Below are 17,839 nucleotides of genomic sequence, written 5' to 3' on the forward strand. Positions count from 1 at the left end.
CCATGAAACATGGTTGAGTGCCTGGTCAGTGCGGCTGGCTGTGAGCCGTGCAGGGCTCTTCCCCCTGCACTCGGAGCTGCAGTGAAACAGCTCCTTTTTCTTCTATTCCCCCACCTTTCTTTTATTTTGTCAGGTTTTGGCAATCTTTTCCTGATATCAGCACATGCATATTTATTAAACGGTGTTTGCTGTCTTTGAGAATCTACATAAGACCTCTAAGATACAGTTTTATGGCAATTAAATGGTCAAGGTATTGTTTTAATTTGTGGAAATACCAGTCTCTTGTTGTTGGAGCTGCCCTAGGTCCATAGTCTTTAACGGAGTATCAAAAATCATAAATTAAATGGATAAAAAGGGCAATAATTTAGACTGTGAGGCAAAATTGATGTGAGAAAATCTGCTTTAAACTTTTAATAACTGTTATGTATGTTTTGTGTCTTTTGTTTTTACAGATTTCCTTTTTGCCTCTGGAGTGTTTCGTTATGGCAGCCTCCAGTGAACAATGACATCCTTTGACAAATATAGATGCCAAAAAGCCAGACGAAAACAGTGGCCTTGTTTCGTTTGTACTCCAACACAGTGAAATGGTGCTCTTAAAGTTTTGTTATTGACTCTCACTGGAAAAAAACCAAGCTCCTGACTGGACCTTTTTTCCCCAGCCCTCTCCCAGCGTTCTTATGGCTGCTTGACACAGTGACATCATGTAGTAGGCCCTGAGGTGTTGTCATAAGTAAGTTGCAATGGTTTTATACACTTCCCCATTTCCCAACAGCTTTCTGTCAGTTCTGCATTCTTTTTCCTGGGGCCTGATTTTCCCATGTTACTGGTTAGCAGATAGGCTTGTGGCCTCTTTCGTTCCAACCACCTATGAAAAACGTCAGCGAGCAGATGATCCATGCTATTTTCATGCACTCTGCATCATCATCACCACTCCCATCTACCTGGCACTGTTGGTGGCCTCTCTTCCTTTCGCTCTGATCGGCTTCTTGCTGTGGTCCCCTCTCCAGTCAGCCAGAAGGCCGTACATCTACTCCAGACTAGAAGACAAGAACCATGCCAATGGAGCCACGCTGCTCACCGAATGGAAGGCTGCAGGGAACGGGAAAAGCTTCTGCTTTGGCAGTGCCAATGTTTGCCTGCTGCCGGATTCTCTGGCAAGATTTAATAATGTTTTCAATACACAGGCTAGGGCTAAAGAGATTGGACGGAGGATCCGAAATGGGGCAAGCAGACCACAAATCAAAATATATATAGATTCTCCTACCAACACATCCATCAGTGCGGCGAGTTTTAGCAGCTTGGTCTCCCCCCAGAGTGGAGATAGCACTAATCGTACTGTTAATGCTGGCATCAAAAGGACAACATCCATGGAGTATAAAGGAGACAATTCTGGCTCAAACAACGGTGAGGATAGTAGAGAAGATAAAGGTGGAGCTGGAGAGCCAAATGAGGGAGAAGAAAACTCTTGCATTGTCCGCATAAATGGAGAGGATAATGGCCACATGTCAGACACAGAAACAGGTACCATCAATGGCCAGGCTCATGCCAGTGGCCCAGCAGAGGCCTCACTGGAAGGCGACACAGAGATCTCAAAAACACCTAATGACAAACAGAAGGAAGGAGATTCTGTGAGCTTAGACAGCTATTCTGCCTCACGAGAGTCCTTAGTTAAAGTTCGCGTTGGAGATGGTACAGTGGACCAAAGCACTGTCAACAACAAGCTCCTCTACAAAGCTTCAATCATGAAGAAGACTTCAGTGCGGAAAAAGAAACATACAGATGAGACCTTTGATCATGAGATCTCTGCTTTCTTCCCTGCCAACTTGGACTTTCTGTGTTTGCAGGAAGTGTTTGACAAAAGAGCTGCGGAGAAATTGAAAGAGCAGCTTCATCACTATTTTGAATACATTGTCTATGATGTTGGGGTCTACAGTTGCCATGGCTGCTGTAGCTTTAAGTTTGTGAACAGTGGTCTACTTTTTGCCAGCCGCTATCCTGTAATGGATGCTGCCTATCACTGTTACCCCAATGGAAGAGGAACGGACTCCTTGGCTTCCAAGGGAGCCTTGTTTCTCAAGGTAAGAGCCTTTTCGAAGCCATAAATCTTGACTCTATATATGTGACAAGTTAGAAAGTTATTTTCTCTCAGTTATTCAAAGAAGCAATGTTCTGATCTACATCACCTGATGTAACCTAGATACAGGTTTTTGTGGCCTAGATACTGTGTTAAAGTGATGGATGTGCATGAAATAATGGGGGACTTCTAGAGGCAGAACTTGCATATAATTTCAAGTGTCAAAATTTGAAGTAGTTTTCATGTAATTTTAGTTTCTTTTTTACCTAAATCTCTTCAATAAAATGCACAAATTCTAAGCCTCATAACACAAGTATAATACAATGGGCATTACTGTTGGAAACCAGCTTATACATGTTGTGTGTTTACGTGGGAAACAAAAGACAATGACAAGTCTAAATGCTAGTAGAATAAAACTGAAAGAATTGCAATGAAATACGTGGCTATCCCTCTCTCTTTGTTGCAAAAGAATTGTTAAGGAGAGATATGAAGAAGAGTAAACAACAACAAAAAAAAGTCTGCGACACTGGGGAGCACAGAGGCTTTTTTTATTAACACAGTTTACTTATATTAACTAATGGGAGTGAGAACAGGAAGCCTGGGGTTATACTTCTGTAAATCACGAAAAGCAGAAATAGAAGTCTGCATGCAATTATTTGTTTTTCCAAGGCTGTTGGCTGTTCATGCTTAATTCTTTGGCGAGTCTGGTTGTGCTCTTCATAAACTGAGAAGTGGGATCTTCTAATTTGTGATTAATCAAATACCAAAACTTTGTGCAGAGATCCAAATCTGTAGACCCAAACCTAGACAGGAAAATCTCCTAGAATACTGAATTTCAGATTTTGTGGGTTTTGTCACGGTTCAGAATGGGTTTCACTAACTAAAACCTGAACTTTTTCTTAATGCAAGCAAAATACATCAGGTGCTCAAATTATATCTACTTTCTAGTGCATATGTCCATGAGTCCTTGACAAAATCCATTAATAAGCATGAAGAATATTGATTGCTAACTGGGATCAGCGTGGGGTTTTGTATCCTGTATTTGTAATTTCTAAACAAAGCAAAACCTTTTGTTATTGTGTTTTGCATAAAAGAAGCAAATATTAGAATCTGCAGTCTGATAATAATTCAGTATTTAATATACACTGGACATAAACAAAAGCCTATCCGTATCTGAATACAGGTTTCCAAAGATTTGGTCCAAGATTTCTATCCTGTACTCTTATGCGTTTATAACTAGCTAAAGTTATTTTTTTCATCATGAAGTGCTGCACGCAAAAAATGAACATATATGTTGTACAATATAAATATTACCGGGGTCACAAAGACGACCCTTCAACATATGCATATATTAGGGATTAAGAGATTAAAGCCAATCTGTTTTCCGCTGCCCGTTGCTGAGTCATTGCTTCGCTGCCCTGCCTGGCAGGCTGCAGCCGCTCCATTTCTCTGGCAGAAAATTAAGCCTCTCTTCAAAATTCCATGGGAATGATGAACTTAATTATAAATTTGAGTTGTTAAGTAATGTTACAGTTGAGCAGGGAATAGGGACCAATTATTATGAAGATTCGAAGACAACAACATTCTTTTAAATATGACAGAATTCTGGCCCAGCTAAAAGACCATTTTTCCCCATAGAATAGTGTGGGTTGGAAGGGACCTTCAATGGTCATCTAGTCCTGTCTGCGTCGTTCCGACATACTGTACCTCGTACCTAAAATATTTTTAATTCTGAGTTGTCTATCCTGATATGAAATGACTTTCTGTCTGAATTGTACATTAAGTCTTCATTGGTCATTTTCTTTGACCCAAAAAAAAAAAAAAAAAGTATGAATGATCTATTTAATTTTAGCTTTGAAACAAAGTAGGTTTGAAGGTTTTTTTTTTCTTGATAGTGTTTAATCAGCAACTGAGCACGTGCAGACTCTGGAGACAAAAGGTACAGTAAGTAAAAGCCTGGCTTGTTTTGAAGTGAGAATCAATCCATTAACATCAGATGTCCTGAGGTGTGAGTGGGACAGCAGCAAGCTCACAAAGCGCACAGTGCCGGGGGCTGGAAGGTGTCGTTCTAGCCAGAACGCTGCCATTCAGAACGGGAAGCTTGTGGAATCATAGAATCATTTAGGTTGGAAAAGACCCTTAGGATCACAGAATCATAGCATTATTTTGGTTGTGAGAAGCCCTCAAGATCATTGAGTCCAACTGTAAGCAGCTTATATCACTGCTTTTACATACTTATGTTACTGGCTCTTACAGTATTTTGTATGTGTATAATGCAATCCAACCCTACATTAGAGTTTATCTCAGTGTGGTCTCAAAAGATAGTAAGAGAGCCCAGCAGAACACGAGTCTCCTAACTGCTTTCTGTTCAGCAGTGGCATGGAGTTAAGTGTCTCCGTCCTGTGCAAATTCTGTGGTTTAAGTTTCTGACTCCTGTGGAAAGCACGGTGCTCTCATTTCTGAAGCAGAAAAGGCATCAAGTTTTGGTTTTGAACTATACTCAGGAAGGCTGTTCCCCTTGCATAGTCTTCATCTCTGAGTAAAGGAGCAATTGCGCTCTTTTTTTTTTTTTTTTTTTCCTTTAAGTTCTGAGAACTGAAGGGGGAAGACTTGCATATTTTGAAAATATGGATAAAATCGCTTTGTTTCCACTCATCAGGAGGATGAAGCCTTTATTTAGATCTTTCTGAATCTTAAGAAAGACCCAACATCCAAATTCAGAAGAATGTTTGGAGAAACAAACTGGTTCTCATTTAATCAGTATGTTTTTTCTCCTTATTACCAATATATCTGCTAAGGAAGTAAACTAAAGGTCTCAGAAGTAATCATTTATTAAAAGTTGAATTATTTTGAACAAAAAGGCAAAACTGTTTTAAGGGAGTTGTGTTACAAAACAGATCCTAACTGCCCATGTACAAGTGTTTCACACATTTTTCCTTTTGGAATAGGTTCTTTTTCCAGTGAAGAAGAAATGATTTTTCCATCGCTCCCCTCTTCCCTGCCTTGTCTTCACCATCTAGATTGAAAAGTTCAGGTGGAGATTTGGAAGGATTTGAGAGATTTGCTTAAGTCATACAGAATTATTTGACCTGAGAGACTTACACAGCTCAAGGATTACTATTAGTAGCTATAATAACAATCACCTCTTATGTAGTGCTTTGCATTCCCATGTCTCAGAGTGCATGATAAAGAAAGGTCAATATCTGCTTAATAGAAGGAGAAATTAAAGCACAGGAAGGTAAAGTGATTCACTGCGGCTTAACACCTATGGTGTCACAACCAAGGAAACAAGTTGGAAGTAAATTACAGAGGCTTTTAACACTGTTTCATGCCACTGACTTCATGCTAGCTAACAGCTATCTGGAGACCTGTGCACAGGAATTTGCTGGCCTTGGTCTGTTCTCTTGCTAAAGATGTCTGCCACTAAAGGTGCTGCTGCTGCTAGCATTTTCCTGACAGATCACAGGCTGGTTTTTCCATCTGTGTAGGCTGATGCTTTCCAGGTCAGGGTGAAGGCACAAGGATGACATAATTGTGAGTAGCTATTGTGTAAAGCCCATTTTCTGTATAACTGGAGGACTCATTTACATTCAGCACTTTGATCTCTTCAAACTCTAGCAGTGTTCTGTGTCCAATCTGAGGGTCTCATTGGGGCATAAGAGGGACATAGTCACAGCAAAAATGTCATGTAAGTAGGGGGGAAATGTCACTTGCGTCTAAGTGACAGTTTCATGTCTGAAGTGTTAAACCACTCTTCCTAGTTGCTGCTAAAGACTCGGAGGAGAAGTTAGCAAATATATATATCAGCCAATCCATTTTCATACTTTGACAGTCTGGGCCCCTGGGAGACTCTGCCGTGACTCTCTGTTCTAGCATAGCATTTCACATTAATTTAAAATGCCTAAGAAAAGAACCCTTGAGTTTGCTTTGTAGATGTTATAACTCCAGTTGTCTCTTACTGCTGCTCTGCTACAGAGAGAGAAGCAAGACTGACCTGGCTGCTGTCCTGTGCTGCCGTTCCAACTAAAAACCCAGCTCCTATGTCTGTATATAACATGACGCAGATTTCAGTGTCCTCGGTTACTCTGCAGCTGTTGGTTTGTCACCTATATAATTTTAATTGACAGTGGGTTTGATTAATTTAAAGGGAGTTTTAAAATACATACCCCTTTCAGAAATTGGATGATGACTTTGCAGTCAAATCAAATTTAAAAGGTATCAATGAGTGCTGAGCAGAAATTGTGTAATGTGTCACTTGTTAGTAATTTACTAGGAGGTTTCAAAATGTCAGCATTCATCTTTAGGTAGAGAAATTAGTACGTAGCCTTAGTTACGCTGTATTTCAGGGATGCTGTGTAAGTTTTGGATAGGAGTGTGATAAAACCAGAAAAGACTTAACTTGACCTGATGCATTACTGGAGAGCTTGTCCATAGTTTTCCAGATGTGTTAATCTAATAAAAACTGTCCCTTCTGCTGACAAATTTTGCCTCTCTCTTAAACTTAAATTGTATCAGCTGTACCTGTAACGTAGGTCTAAGCCGTGCAAGACATGTAAGTGCATACTCAGGGTTGGGAGGTGAATGGAAGACGTGTCCTTCTCAGAAAGGCTGGTAGCTGAGGAGAGGTTCTGGAGTGGTTTTCCTCCCACTGTGACTGGGAGACGTGGAAGTATGTTGCATATAGAAGGCTGTTCTTCCTACCATTCTTGGTAGGAAATTATTCTGCTTTTTGGCATCTGCCATGAGAGAGAATTTTAGCAAAAATAAGAATTCTTGCTTGAAACACAATATGTGAACATAGAGCAAAACTGCAGCCTGATGTGAGTAGTTTGAACAGCTAATAGTATTCTAACTAAATCAGAAGGAATCAGAAGGAAAAACGTGGGTTTTGCTAAATTTCTGAAATAACTTAAGTTTAATTAATATTAATTCCTGAGCTTATTAACAGATTTACTTTTCAAATTCTCTGAAAATTACTGCTGTTCTCAGGAAGTACAGTAATTGTGTGGAGAACATGTTATTATTCATTGCTTAAAGGAAACCTAGCAACCTTTGCTTTATGTGCAAAGCTGAACTTGTTTTCAAAAGAGCTGGTATGGTGGTAACAGATGGTAGAAGGAGCAGTAGCTCTGACTGCAGAACTGCTTTCAAGCACAGTTTTTACTATTTGCTACTCCAAGGCTCTGGCTTTGTATGATAAAATTAGGGTTCCCCGAGTTAACCTCTGCTTTCTGCTTTCTGCCGTTACTGAGGCAGGTACATTTTGCTCGGGCAGTTTAAGCTGTCTTTCCTGTCCATGCCAACTTGTCTGTATTGTGGCTGAGAGTGAAGGGGCAACTTCTGCTATGCAGCTGCACAACCTACTAAAGGGAAGCTGCTTTACACGAGGATTACACAGAAAAGCGGAATGGCTGTTTTCTGACCCCAGTAGAAGATCCTCTAGAGATTTCAGTGGTTAAATTTTCTTGTCCTTGATCTGTTGTCCTGTATCTACAGTTATCCCAAGATGTATAAAAGAAATGTCTAGTGCTGTTCATGAATTTGTTTAGATAACTCTAAAGCTCTGCCATTTAAGTCAGGAGGGTAACCTAAACATTTTCCACATGTTCAGTTTCTGCTGTAAAGTGTTAATGCAGGAGCTGGATAGAGTCCAGTAAACCGCCTGAGACTTTTTTAAAAAAGAAAAAAAGACCCTACCATGGCACTGTTCCTTCACTTTGATATAATTAATGCTATTAATCATGGTCTTTTTCTCCTTCATTAATGAGGACAAATTAAAACTGTTGTGCAGAATGAAATACAGGTTTGAGAGAATGTGAGCTGTGGGCTTTATCCTCTTCAGAAGAGGAAGAGCCCTTCATTCGTGCACCAATTTACAGCCACTTTCCCTCACATATAAGCTTAATGAAGCTTTGCCAAATAAATAATTCTCTGAGTTCATGGAACAGTAATGGTAGGTGGGGAAAAATAGGATTCTGAATAATCAAGTGCAAATGTGGCTAGAAAGAATTGCAGAGCACCAAATGGGATTTTGAGCTGATCCCTGTAACATTTTAAACTTCTTTAATTTATTTCATATGCTTAAATAATATATTTAAAATAATAAATTAGTAATTTAACTAATGCATCTTCTTTAGAAGCTGCTACAGATCCCTGAAGGCAAAAGGCAGAGCTGTCAAAGTACTAAAAATAAGATAGGTCTTTTTACATTATGTCTAAGCTAACAAAAACCCTACTACAAGGAACACAAAGTACAAGTATAAAATATACCTTTCTTGGAAGTTACTGCTAATCTAAGTCACCTCTGTGGGACAGGAGTGTTTGAATTGTGAATATGAGTAGCTGCAAGTTTTCCTTGGCATCTTCTCTCAACAGTAACGTATGAGGACTTGGGCACGCAGTTTGACTGGCTATTCCAGTTAGTTTCTCAGTGCCGACTCTCCTGTTTGTCTTGGAAAATTGCTGAAATGGGAGAAAAATGTCCAGAACGGTTGAGACAATTTGGGAGATTACGGAAAAGTGGTACTGAAAAGGAGGAACCGTATTTTCCATTTCTTTCTTTTCCTCACTCTATCGTTTGCTCATTATAATGACGTGGGATGTCTATGATGATATTCCCACAGCAGCCGGCATCGGGAGGTACAAGGAATGCGCTGTTACCAGCGTGTCCCCGAGCGTCAAACCCCGGAGCGTCCATGGGGATATCACTACTTGTGCATAGACAGTTGCTGTATTTGCCGTAATTCAGTTGAATCTCATGCTCCTGTATTTTTAATGGAGCTTCCCCTGAATTTAAACAATATTGGCTGCATATGGTAAGATGGATATTTCTGTGGGAGTAAGTCACTGTCACATCTACTGTGAAGTCTGTTTCTGTGCCGTGCTCTCTCTCTCTGTCTGGGGTGTTTTATTTCTTAGACAAACAGTAACTTGCAGCCCCTGCTTAGCTGATGTTCTTTACAAATGCTGGGTTCATGCTTTTAGTTTTAAGGAGAGGTTTTTCCCACAGAACATGGAGGTGTGCTTTTCAGCCCAGATTTCAGCCTAGTTTTTCTTCATAATATGAGCATCATTAGCTTGCTTCTCGTCATGACTGTAAATTTGTTTGCCATAGAGTTATGTACTTTGGAGACACGCTCTCTTCAAAAGGATAATGCAGGAATCAGTACTTCAGTTTACATTTATTCCAGTGGCAAAACTGACACCTTCACGGTCAGCTAGGCTGATGAAATGAATAGTTTTGCTCATTTACAGTCCAAGATGTGATTAAACTATGATGGCTGAAGCTAGAGCTGTTCTGTAGCATCCCATCTCCCTGAGGATTCTTAATGTTACATTCAGATTATTTACCTTTCCCAGCTTTGGGTTTATTTGACATATGTGGATTGTGGGGCGATAAACTCTGTGGAGCTCTTTTTCCTGGGGTATGCCAAAATTTTAGCTCTCTTCTGGTTTGAACACCTGGATTTGCTTCTCCTGAAGGAAGAGGCAATAGCATATGCGTGGACTTGGATGTATATAAACGCTTCAGGTTGGAGGGTACACATTTAAGAAACTGTCTACTTTTATTTAGATTTTTTTTTAAATGACTACCTCCTGGAAATGTGAAGCTTCTAGAAAAATGTCAGTAAATGTTAAATTCCCCTAATAACAAACCTTTTGGTTTTGTCTACACACTGTAGGTCAGTGTTTGAGGATCTAATTTGATTCTCGAGTGGGATTTCTCATGTATGGCACAGCCCAAATTTGTAAGCATTAAAGACTATTTCCTTCCAAGTAGCTGATGATTTGTTAACAAAGCAATGACATGTTCAAAGCTGTTTTTTAAGCTGGTATTGAAATACTCCTGGTATTTAGGTAGCATTTCCCTATATTTTAAGTATCTGCTGATTATTTTCTTGACCTCCAGATGTAGTAGAACTGCTTTGCACTGCTGGGACAGATGTGCATAAATATAAGCTGTTGAAGACAAGATATTTGTCACGTTTGCAGCTTCGTATACTTATACTGGAGTATGGTAAACATGAGATGTACAAGATTTTCCAGTTAGCTCAGAAAATTCCCATGACAACAAGTAATGTGATTGAATTTAAAGTTATTTCCTTCACTCCGTCTCTAAAATTTCAACTGTTGCTACTCATTACATTTTTATTCTTGTCAACCAGAACCTTTCTGCTGTAGCCTTGTTGGTTTGATTTCTTTCATGAGCGCTGCTTATCACCAATACCAGTCTAATTGGAGGAGATGCTACTCCTGTGTCCGTATAGGACAAGGTTTTGATACACAATTATAGGAATATACACAATTTTGCACAGTACATGGTCTCTCCAGCAGCTTATACTAATGTGCTGTGGCACAGAGATGAAATCTTCTAATAAAAAGTACTTCATGACAAGTACATCTGTGTGCTTGACACAGTCAGTACTCTGAAAATAAAAATTCAGAGCTGTCAGTTTTGCAGTTATTTATTTAATTTGCAGGCAGAACAAATGTAAATATGTAGCAGTAGAAACAGGCATTTTGAATTCCAAACACAACCTTAGTAGACTTTCCCCTTTACAGAAAAAAGCCTCTTTTTCATCTGTAATAAGCTTTTTATGTCACCCCCCCACAACAGCTATCAAAATGTAATGTTCAGTGGTGTAACATGGATCAGAATCCACTCGTAGCTTCCAAATGTTTGACTAGTTTGATTACTTAGCCTTTGCAATTGTACTGAGCATTTGAATATTTTTTGCATATTTCAGCATAATATTGAAAAACATTTATTTATTTCTATCAAAATTATATAATTGGGGCACTTTATTAAACTATGAATATGTTCTCTCAGGTTTCATTTTACCTCTCGATAACATCAGAGTTTAACAGGATATCGCATACAACTTTTTCCTCTTGTAATAATTTTCCAATTGTAAAACCTTGGGAACTTATAGATGTATTTAGATGTTTAGATATTACGTTCCTATACATTTCCATAGACACACAGAGTGATCCGTGACACACCCAAGATTATACAATGATTTTCAGAAAGCAGCATCTGAAGTAGTTCCCTGTAGAGGGGTAATTCAATTAATGTCTAATTGACACAAAGCCACTAATGTTAAACTGTTGAGGTGGACTTAAGTCAGGCCTATGTAAAGGAGCCACTCTTACATGTATTTTCTTGGTAAGTGGGAATTTAGAAGTTTTATCTGTATTAAGCAGCAGAAACAATGTTATATTCATGAAGTGCTGACTTGGTTTGGTGGCAGTGGAATGTATCTGCCCAGATCCACGTTGCAGGCTGGCACGAACGCTCCATGTTGTCTTCCTGCGGGACTGCCACGAAACCCGTCAGGCCGAGTCACCACAGTATAATATACCCTTGAAAATGGAACAGTCTAAAAGTAGCTATAGCATTTGGCCACACAAAGGGATGGTTTTATGCAGAATTATAGGGCTTGTAATTTTCCAGAGATCAAGTAGTTTTCCTGTCTGCATATCCCATAGTCCTTGTCCAGCTGTGAAATACCAAATTAGACTGAATAATCAGATTTTCCTTACTGTTTTATTTTGGACTATATTTAATATACTAGTGCTTCGACTGTAGCTGGGAATTAACTAGGAAGCTGCAAGGATATTTATGACAACTACTAGGAGAGAAAATAAATATTTGCCTCCGTTATGATTATACTCAAAATGACTCTGCTTGGCGATTTACATCAATACTGCCGCTCAGAAAACCCTAGACTCAGAAGTCAAAAAAGTTGGAGGAAATGTGAAATCTGGGAGATGCGTGGCTTTGGATGTACTTCCATGCTGGCACTTTCCAAGGAAATTCTAATTATGTTAATGTCTTCAGGTCTTGCTTTGGAGCTTTTTAAAATTATTTTTTCTAAATTAGCAGTGTGTCGATGAAAGCCCCGTGCCTGTTCTCCAGGGGGTGTCCTTCCCAGCGAGTGCGGGGCCCTGGGGCCCTGTCCCTCTGTGGGGAACCCCAGGGGCATTTGTTGTGCTCCCGCCCTGGCTATCGAGGCAGTCAGTCTTTCTTCTAGGCCATTTCTTCTCATTCTTTGAGAGCGAAAGATCCCCAGTCGATTTCAGTATAGATCTGTGCACACAGGGACACACTGTGATAAGTATTTATTTATGATTAATAGAAATGAGTGTGATCCTACACATGCATTGGTTGATGAGTATCAGACATTGTCAGGCACTCCATTAAGGCTGCACAGGGAATTCTAAAGCCCATTTGAGTTGATTTCTTTTTCTGAACTCAATGTTTGGATGTTCAACTTTCAGACTCAGATCTTTTGTAGTTCTTGGGTAGAGACACTGGAAATTATTCCATCTGCTTTAGTCAGTAAGAGGATTAGAAGCAGAACATCCTTGGTAGGAGGTAGAAAACTTCCCATGCAGTATTTTCATTTCAGTGTGGTTACAGTAGATGACATTGAAAGATGTACACCATGCACAGTTTTTCTCTGCAGCAGGGGACACTGCAAATTTGTGAAGTTGTAGAGACCGTACAATATATGGTTCTCAGTCTTGAAGTGAAAATCTGCTTTTGAGTTACTAAATTTGGAAAATATAATAGCTACACCGGCCTGCCCTAGGTAGTAGAGGATATAAATTAAGAGTTTCCCACTTTTCTATTGGAATGGCTTATGTTGCTCCTTTTAATGCACCTGCGACGCTGTGATCTATTCAGCCCAAGGCAGCCTGAGGGAGGAAGAACGAGGTGTGCGCAGCCAAGCACCTGCAGTCGTCCCCAGCAGCTGGGCTCAGCCTTTGAGACTGCTCGGGTCTTGGGAGTGCAGCAGGACCCCCTCTGGCTTAGCGGTGGCTCCACCAGTGATTGCACGTGTTTTCCTTGTCTTCCTCTGCCTTGGCCCTCACTGAAGCAGGTTAACTCTGTGGGAGCAGCAATAAGAACACCATCAATACCCATTTGGAAAACTGTCTAAGAGGACTGAGCAGACTGAGGACAGAATAATGCAAGTTGTTTATTACATACTCTTCTAGCTGGAACAAAAACTGGAAGTTAACAAGGCATTGTTGAGTACAAATGATTTCTGAATTCACTTACTGCAAAGCTGACTTTCCAGTTATAAAATGAATCAGGTGGTTCTTGGATAGCTGAGAAACAAGAAAACCAACCAAGCTGACAAAATTATTTCTGTATGAAATGGAGCCCTGCTTGTTACTGAGAGGTGTCAGATGAAATCTGTGCCCAGCCTTGTGAAGGAGAGTCATCTGTGGTTTTGTTTTCTGAGCCCTGGGTTCACCTTTCCTCAGTGGGCATTTTCTGTAGTAGTCCTTGCAATGTTGCCACTTGTCAACAGGAAAACCTTACGCTCAAACTAGTTTCTTGCCTCAGTCCAAATCTTGATCCTCGAATCACTGGGAATTTTGATTTGCAGCTGTGTAAGCCCAGAACCACCAAAATCTTTGTAGAGTTGAAAATGTAAACCAGAACTTGATTCTAATTTGCTTGTGTGTCCCCCAGCAAATATATTTCTTAAAAGATCATGGCATATGGTATAGATGAGGGATTATACTATGTTCTAGCTTCCCTGGAAGCTTCGCCTTTTCTGTAAGAGCAGGGCTGCACATCATATTTTCATCTGGTTGGCAGACATAGGGGCTGCTGCTGTGAAATTACATAGCTGAAGAATGTAAATGCCTTGCTGAAACAGCAAAAATCCCCAACACCTTTGTAGAAGAATGTAAAAAATCCATCAAAATCCAAAACTTGCTATAGAATAGAGAAAACATAGTCATGCCCAATATTTATTTCATGTTCCCCAGAGTCCCTTGACATTTTTTCCTTCTGCGTTCTAGTCTTACACAGATCCCAAGAACTAGACTGCAGTTAAGATTTGTATTAAATGGCACTGCAGTGGAGGGCTGAGTCTTGCATGTGAACAAGAGCTGGGATGCAAAAGGGTGGCAATGCAGCTGGGGTAGAGAACCAACAGGATTGTAAAGAGAAGGAGAAAGTCAAATTGTTGCCTGTGTTGCAGATGAAAATTGAAACAGTGAAGCAGTGGTGATGAAGAGAGTCAGCGTGCTAGCAGTAAGCAGGACTCCAGTGAGCCCCAGTGTGTCCTTCTGGTGGTTTTATCTGTGCGTGTTTTCACAATGAAGCCAGATGGAAAGAGCGGTGAAAAGGCCAATGCTGTGTACAAAGGCTGCACAGCGAGGGCTGGAAATGGAGTTACATGAGCTCGTGCATTAATCACCTTGATATTTCTTCCTTCCGTTCCAGGTGCAAGTGGGAAGTACACCTCAGGACCAAAGAATCGTGGGATACATTTCCTGCACTCACTTGCAAGCTATTGCAGGTACTGTCCTAATTTACATCTTTGTTTTCATGGCGTCTAGGCCTGTGGTGGTATTCTTGTGCAAAAGTACCAAGCGTTGCTCCTCCAGTATTTCTGACAAAGTTCAGTGTGCATTGCAAATAGCAGTGAAATAGCAAAGAAAGAAGGGTAGACAAGTACATCCCCAAACCTTCACATTTTCAGTCTCAGAGCAATTAAGTATTACAGGACACAAACAAAAATATATCCCTAAAGAGCTTTTTTTTCTCTTTGCTCCCTCTTAACCAAATACTGTTATTTTAGCAAATACATTGCTATCATCATTAGTCAACAGCACCTGTCAACCCATACTGTGAATATCAGCATATAAACTAAAATCTCTTTGTACATAACCAGGGGATTACCAGAAGATAGAAGGTGGGATGGTTTTTCCATCAGAAATCAATGGCTGGAATAAGCCCAAATTCTCTGGGTTTTGACCTGCGAATTTCATACATAAATAGCTAGAAAGTTAATACACTCATTGAAAAATTCTCTTGGTCCAGTTTTTAAAAGTAGTTCCACTATTACATTTACTGCAGCATGACACAGCAGACTGTCTGTCCTTTATTTCATGAAGCAATATTTTCTAAGGTTGTTAAAGATAAATAAAAATCAAAAAGTCTTAGTGGGGTGTGGAAGGCTTTTTTTTTTTTCTTGCACTGAATTATCTGAAAAAAAGAATGAGATGTTCTTCAATAGCAGACTTCTGTGTCTATGAGGCAGTTGGACTCCACTGCTTCTCGTAATCAGACTGGAATTTCATGTAGCTCTGTCAGGCTGTGGTGGGGCCTGTTCCTCCTCAACCATCTCATGATCTTTTATGCCCTTTTTTAATGACAGTATCTCAACACTCAGCTCTCCTTTTAATATTAATATTCAGAACAAGACTGAGGTAGATGGGACTCCATTTTACAACCCAAGTCCAGAAAGGGGAAGAAAAGTTTGTAACTTTGGGTCGTTTTGTTCCATTTTCAGTGTCCTGATGTATACATTTTGAAATCTGGACACCACTCCATTTTAGCTGTTCACCTGAGCACTAATCAATTAAAATTGACAAATGCTTTAAATTCTTGGAGTTGTCTAGGGAAAATTTTCCATGTATCTTCCTATCTTTTGCATCAGAAGTATCAGTTCTATACTTAGAGTAGGTGTAGCAATAAAATGAAAGCCAAAGCTAGAAGCGTTTACTTTGTGTAAGATCAGAACTTAATTTAGCCAGAGGGATGGATATCCTTAGTTTTAGTTGACGTGACTGCGATTCTTGTGCTCCTGAGAGCTGGAGAGCAGGACGCAGCCTCCTAGGCTGCTTGAAGACAGCATGTGTGCTGCAGACTGAGGCAAGACAGGCGTGTATTCTAAATGGGAGAACTCTGAACCCGTGCGCTGCAGCGTGTCTGGGTTAACCCAGTCGGGCAGCTCGCATTCCTCCTACTTCAGTTGCAGAGAGAATGACTTGCGAGCAAAACTGCCAGTCCCTGAAGTACATTAGAGAGACTGGATAGGTCTAAAGAAGATTCATGAATTTTTCAGCTATATTTTAACAATGTAACATCGTTCTCTGGTTTTCTATTTTTAACTCTGGAATTATGGTAATGTTCCGTGAGATTGCTCTGTGGAGCTCAGTTGTGTTGCTGTTCTAGTTCAGGTTATAAACCTCCATTTTTAGTCCTGTTCCTTTTTACTCCCTATTCATGTATTCTCAGTTAGTCTTTGATAACCACATTGTGAAATCCATGAAATATTAAAGAAGAAGAGGGGAGAGAGAAGAAAAATGGGAAAGTAATGTTCTATTTTCAAAGTCAGCCTAAAGCTTCTCCAAGGGTAAAACACAACCTTTCATTTTCCTACTTATGTTCTCGCTTGGTATTTTTAGGGTTATCTGGTTCAAACTACAGTCAAATAGAGGAGACAATGATTTAAGAGTCTAATTGTCTTTTGATATATCATATTAGTTTATGTAATGGAAAACTAAAGTTCATAAGTTTGGCAGAGCTGCGCTTTCTGATATGTATCATCTGATTCATAACATTTCACGTATTTAAAAAATTGTCCAAAAAACGGTTTGACGATGTAAAGATGTGGTATCTATAAAAACAAGCGCTGTTTAAAAGGTTAGCCATTTAAATCATCTTGTCACGCATGGCTGAGTGCAATTTGGCTTCCCTCCTAGGATACATAAACTTACGCTTGACAGTTCCGATACTTATACGAGTATAAAATGAAGGGATCCAACTGCTCATGGTCAGTGACAAACTATTAATGCTTTTTACAAAAGGTGTGCTGGCTCAACTCTGTTCTGAGCAATTACTATTTTTTCAGACCTGACATTCATGTTTTTCAATAAAACTTCAGAATTAGATGTAGTTTATCCTCTCAATTCTCTACCTATTACTGAATGGTGTGATGAAGCAGCTCTTCGTTTCCATTGTGGAAATAGCTGCGCTTCAGTGACAAATGAAGGGATCCTTTAATGAGATTTGAATGTAATTATTTTCCAAGGGGCTGTTAAGTTTACATGGTTCTTTTATGTCTTTCAATTAGTCAGTGATTAATGTTCTGGACAGGTTTTGCTGCCTAGAATCCACCCGTCTCCTGAGTCTCTTTGAGTCATGCCTCTCGGACACCCCACCAAGCCAGCAAAACAGCATAAGCCTCAAGCTCTTCCAGCCCAGGCCCAGATGACGTAGCGCGCTGAATGCCGCCTCATAACCTCGTTCGTGTCCCTGCTTTGCATTTAGTGGGATCTAGTTGTCAGCAGTACAGGTACTGCCAACTCATGCTTCTCTAGCACTGGTTTTGGTTTCCACAAGCCTACACACAGCTTAAGCAGAATTCAGCTCAGGACTGAGAAAGATCCTTCCGTGTTTGAAATTCTGACCGTGCCATCGGGAGTGACTTCAGTGCTAAGCATCCTTAGACAGCGACTCCATGTACGTTTCTGCCGTAGCAGAGCTGGCGTGTCCGCAGCCTGCCCTTGCGCCTCCTCTCAGCTGCGCGAACACAGCTCTTGTGGGCTGTGCTGCACTTGATCAAGGGCCTGACCTAGCTGAAAAGTAACCCAGCAAATTAAAAGGGGTTTTTGTTGCTGTGGGTGTTTTGTTTTAATTTGTTTTCCCAGCCTATCATGGATTAAGTATGTCACTAGTGTAGGGGTCTGCTTCATCTGTCACACAGTCAGGTGTGACACAGTCTGTCTCCTGGCTAAACCAAAGCCCTAGGTTATGACTTGGAAACAATTTTCCCTTGTGACTAAGCCTTACATCTGACACTTTACAGGCTTTTTTTGCTCGTCTTCCCGGCCAATATATCCCATAGCGCTTATCAGTGCTGAGAACTCTGTTTTTAAAAACCTCCACTGGAGCTTTTAATTTCCTCTGACTAGGCCTGTCAGCTGCGTTGTTCAGCCACCATAGTGCTC

General features: G+C 40.2%; 1 protein-coding gene across 1 annotated transcript in view; it reads left to right on the top strand.

Moving 5' to 3' along the window:
• Positions 1-740: 740 nt before the first annotated feature.
• SMPD3 (sphingomyelin phosphodiesterase 3) overlaps positions 741-17,839 on the top strand; it is a 33,387-nt gene continuing 16,288 nt past the window's right edge. Inside the window, exons 1-2 of the mRNA XM_065641189.1 lie at positions 741-2,078; positions 14,325-14,400. Coding sequence (XP_065497261.1) covers positions 741-2,078; positions 14,325-14,400 — 1,414 coding nt within the window. The remainder of the gene's footprint in view (positions 2,079-14,324; positions 14,401-17,839) is intronic.

Source organism: Caloenas nicobarica, chromosome 9 (genome assembly GCF_036013445.1).
Source record: "Caloenas nicobarica isolate bCalNic1 chromosome 9, bCalNic1.hap1, whole genome shotgun sequence".
NCBI lineage: Eukaryota > Metazoa > Chordata > Aves > Columbiformes > Columbidae > Caloenas > Caloenas nicobarica.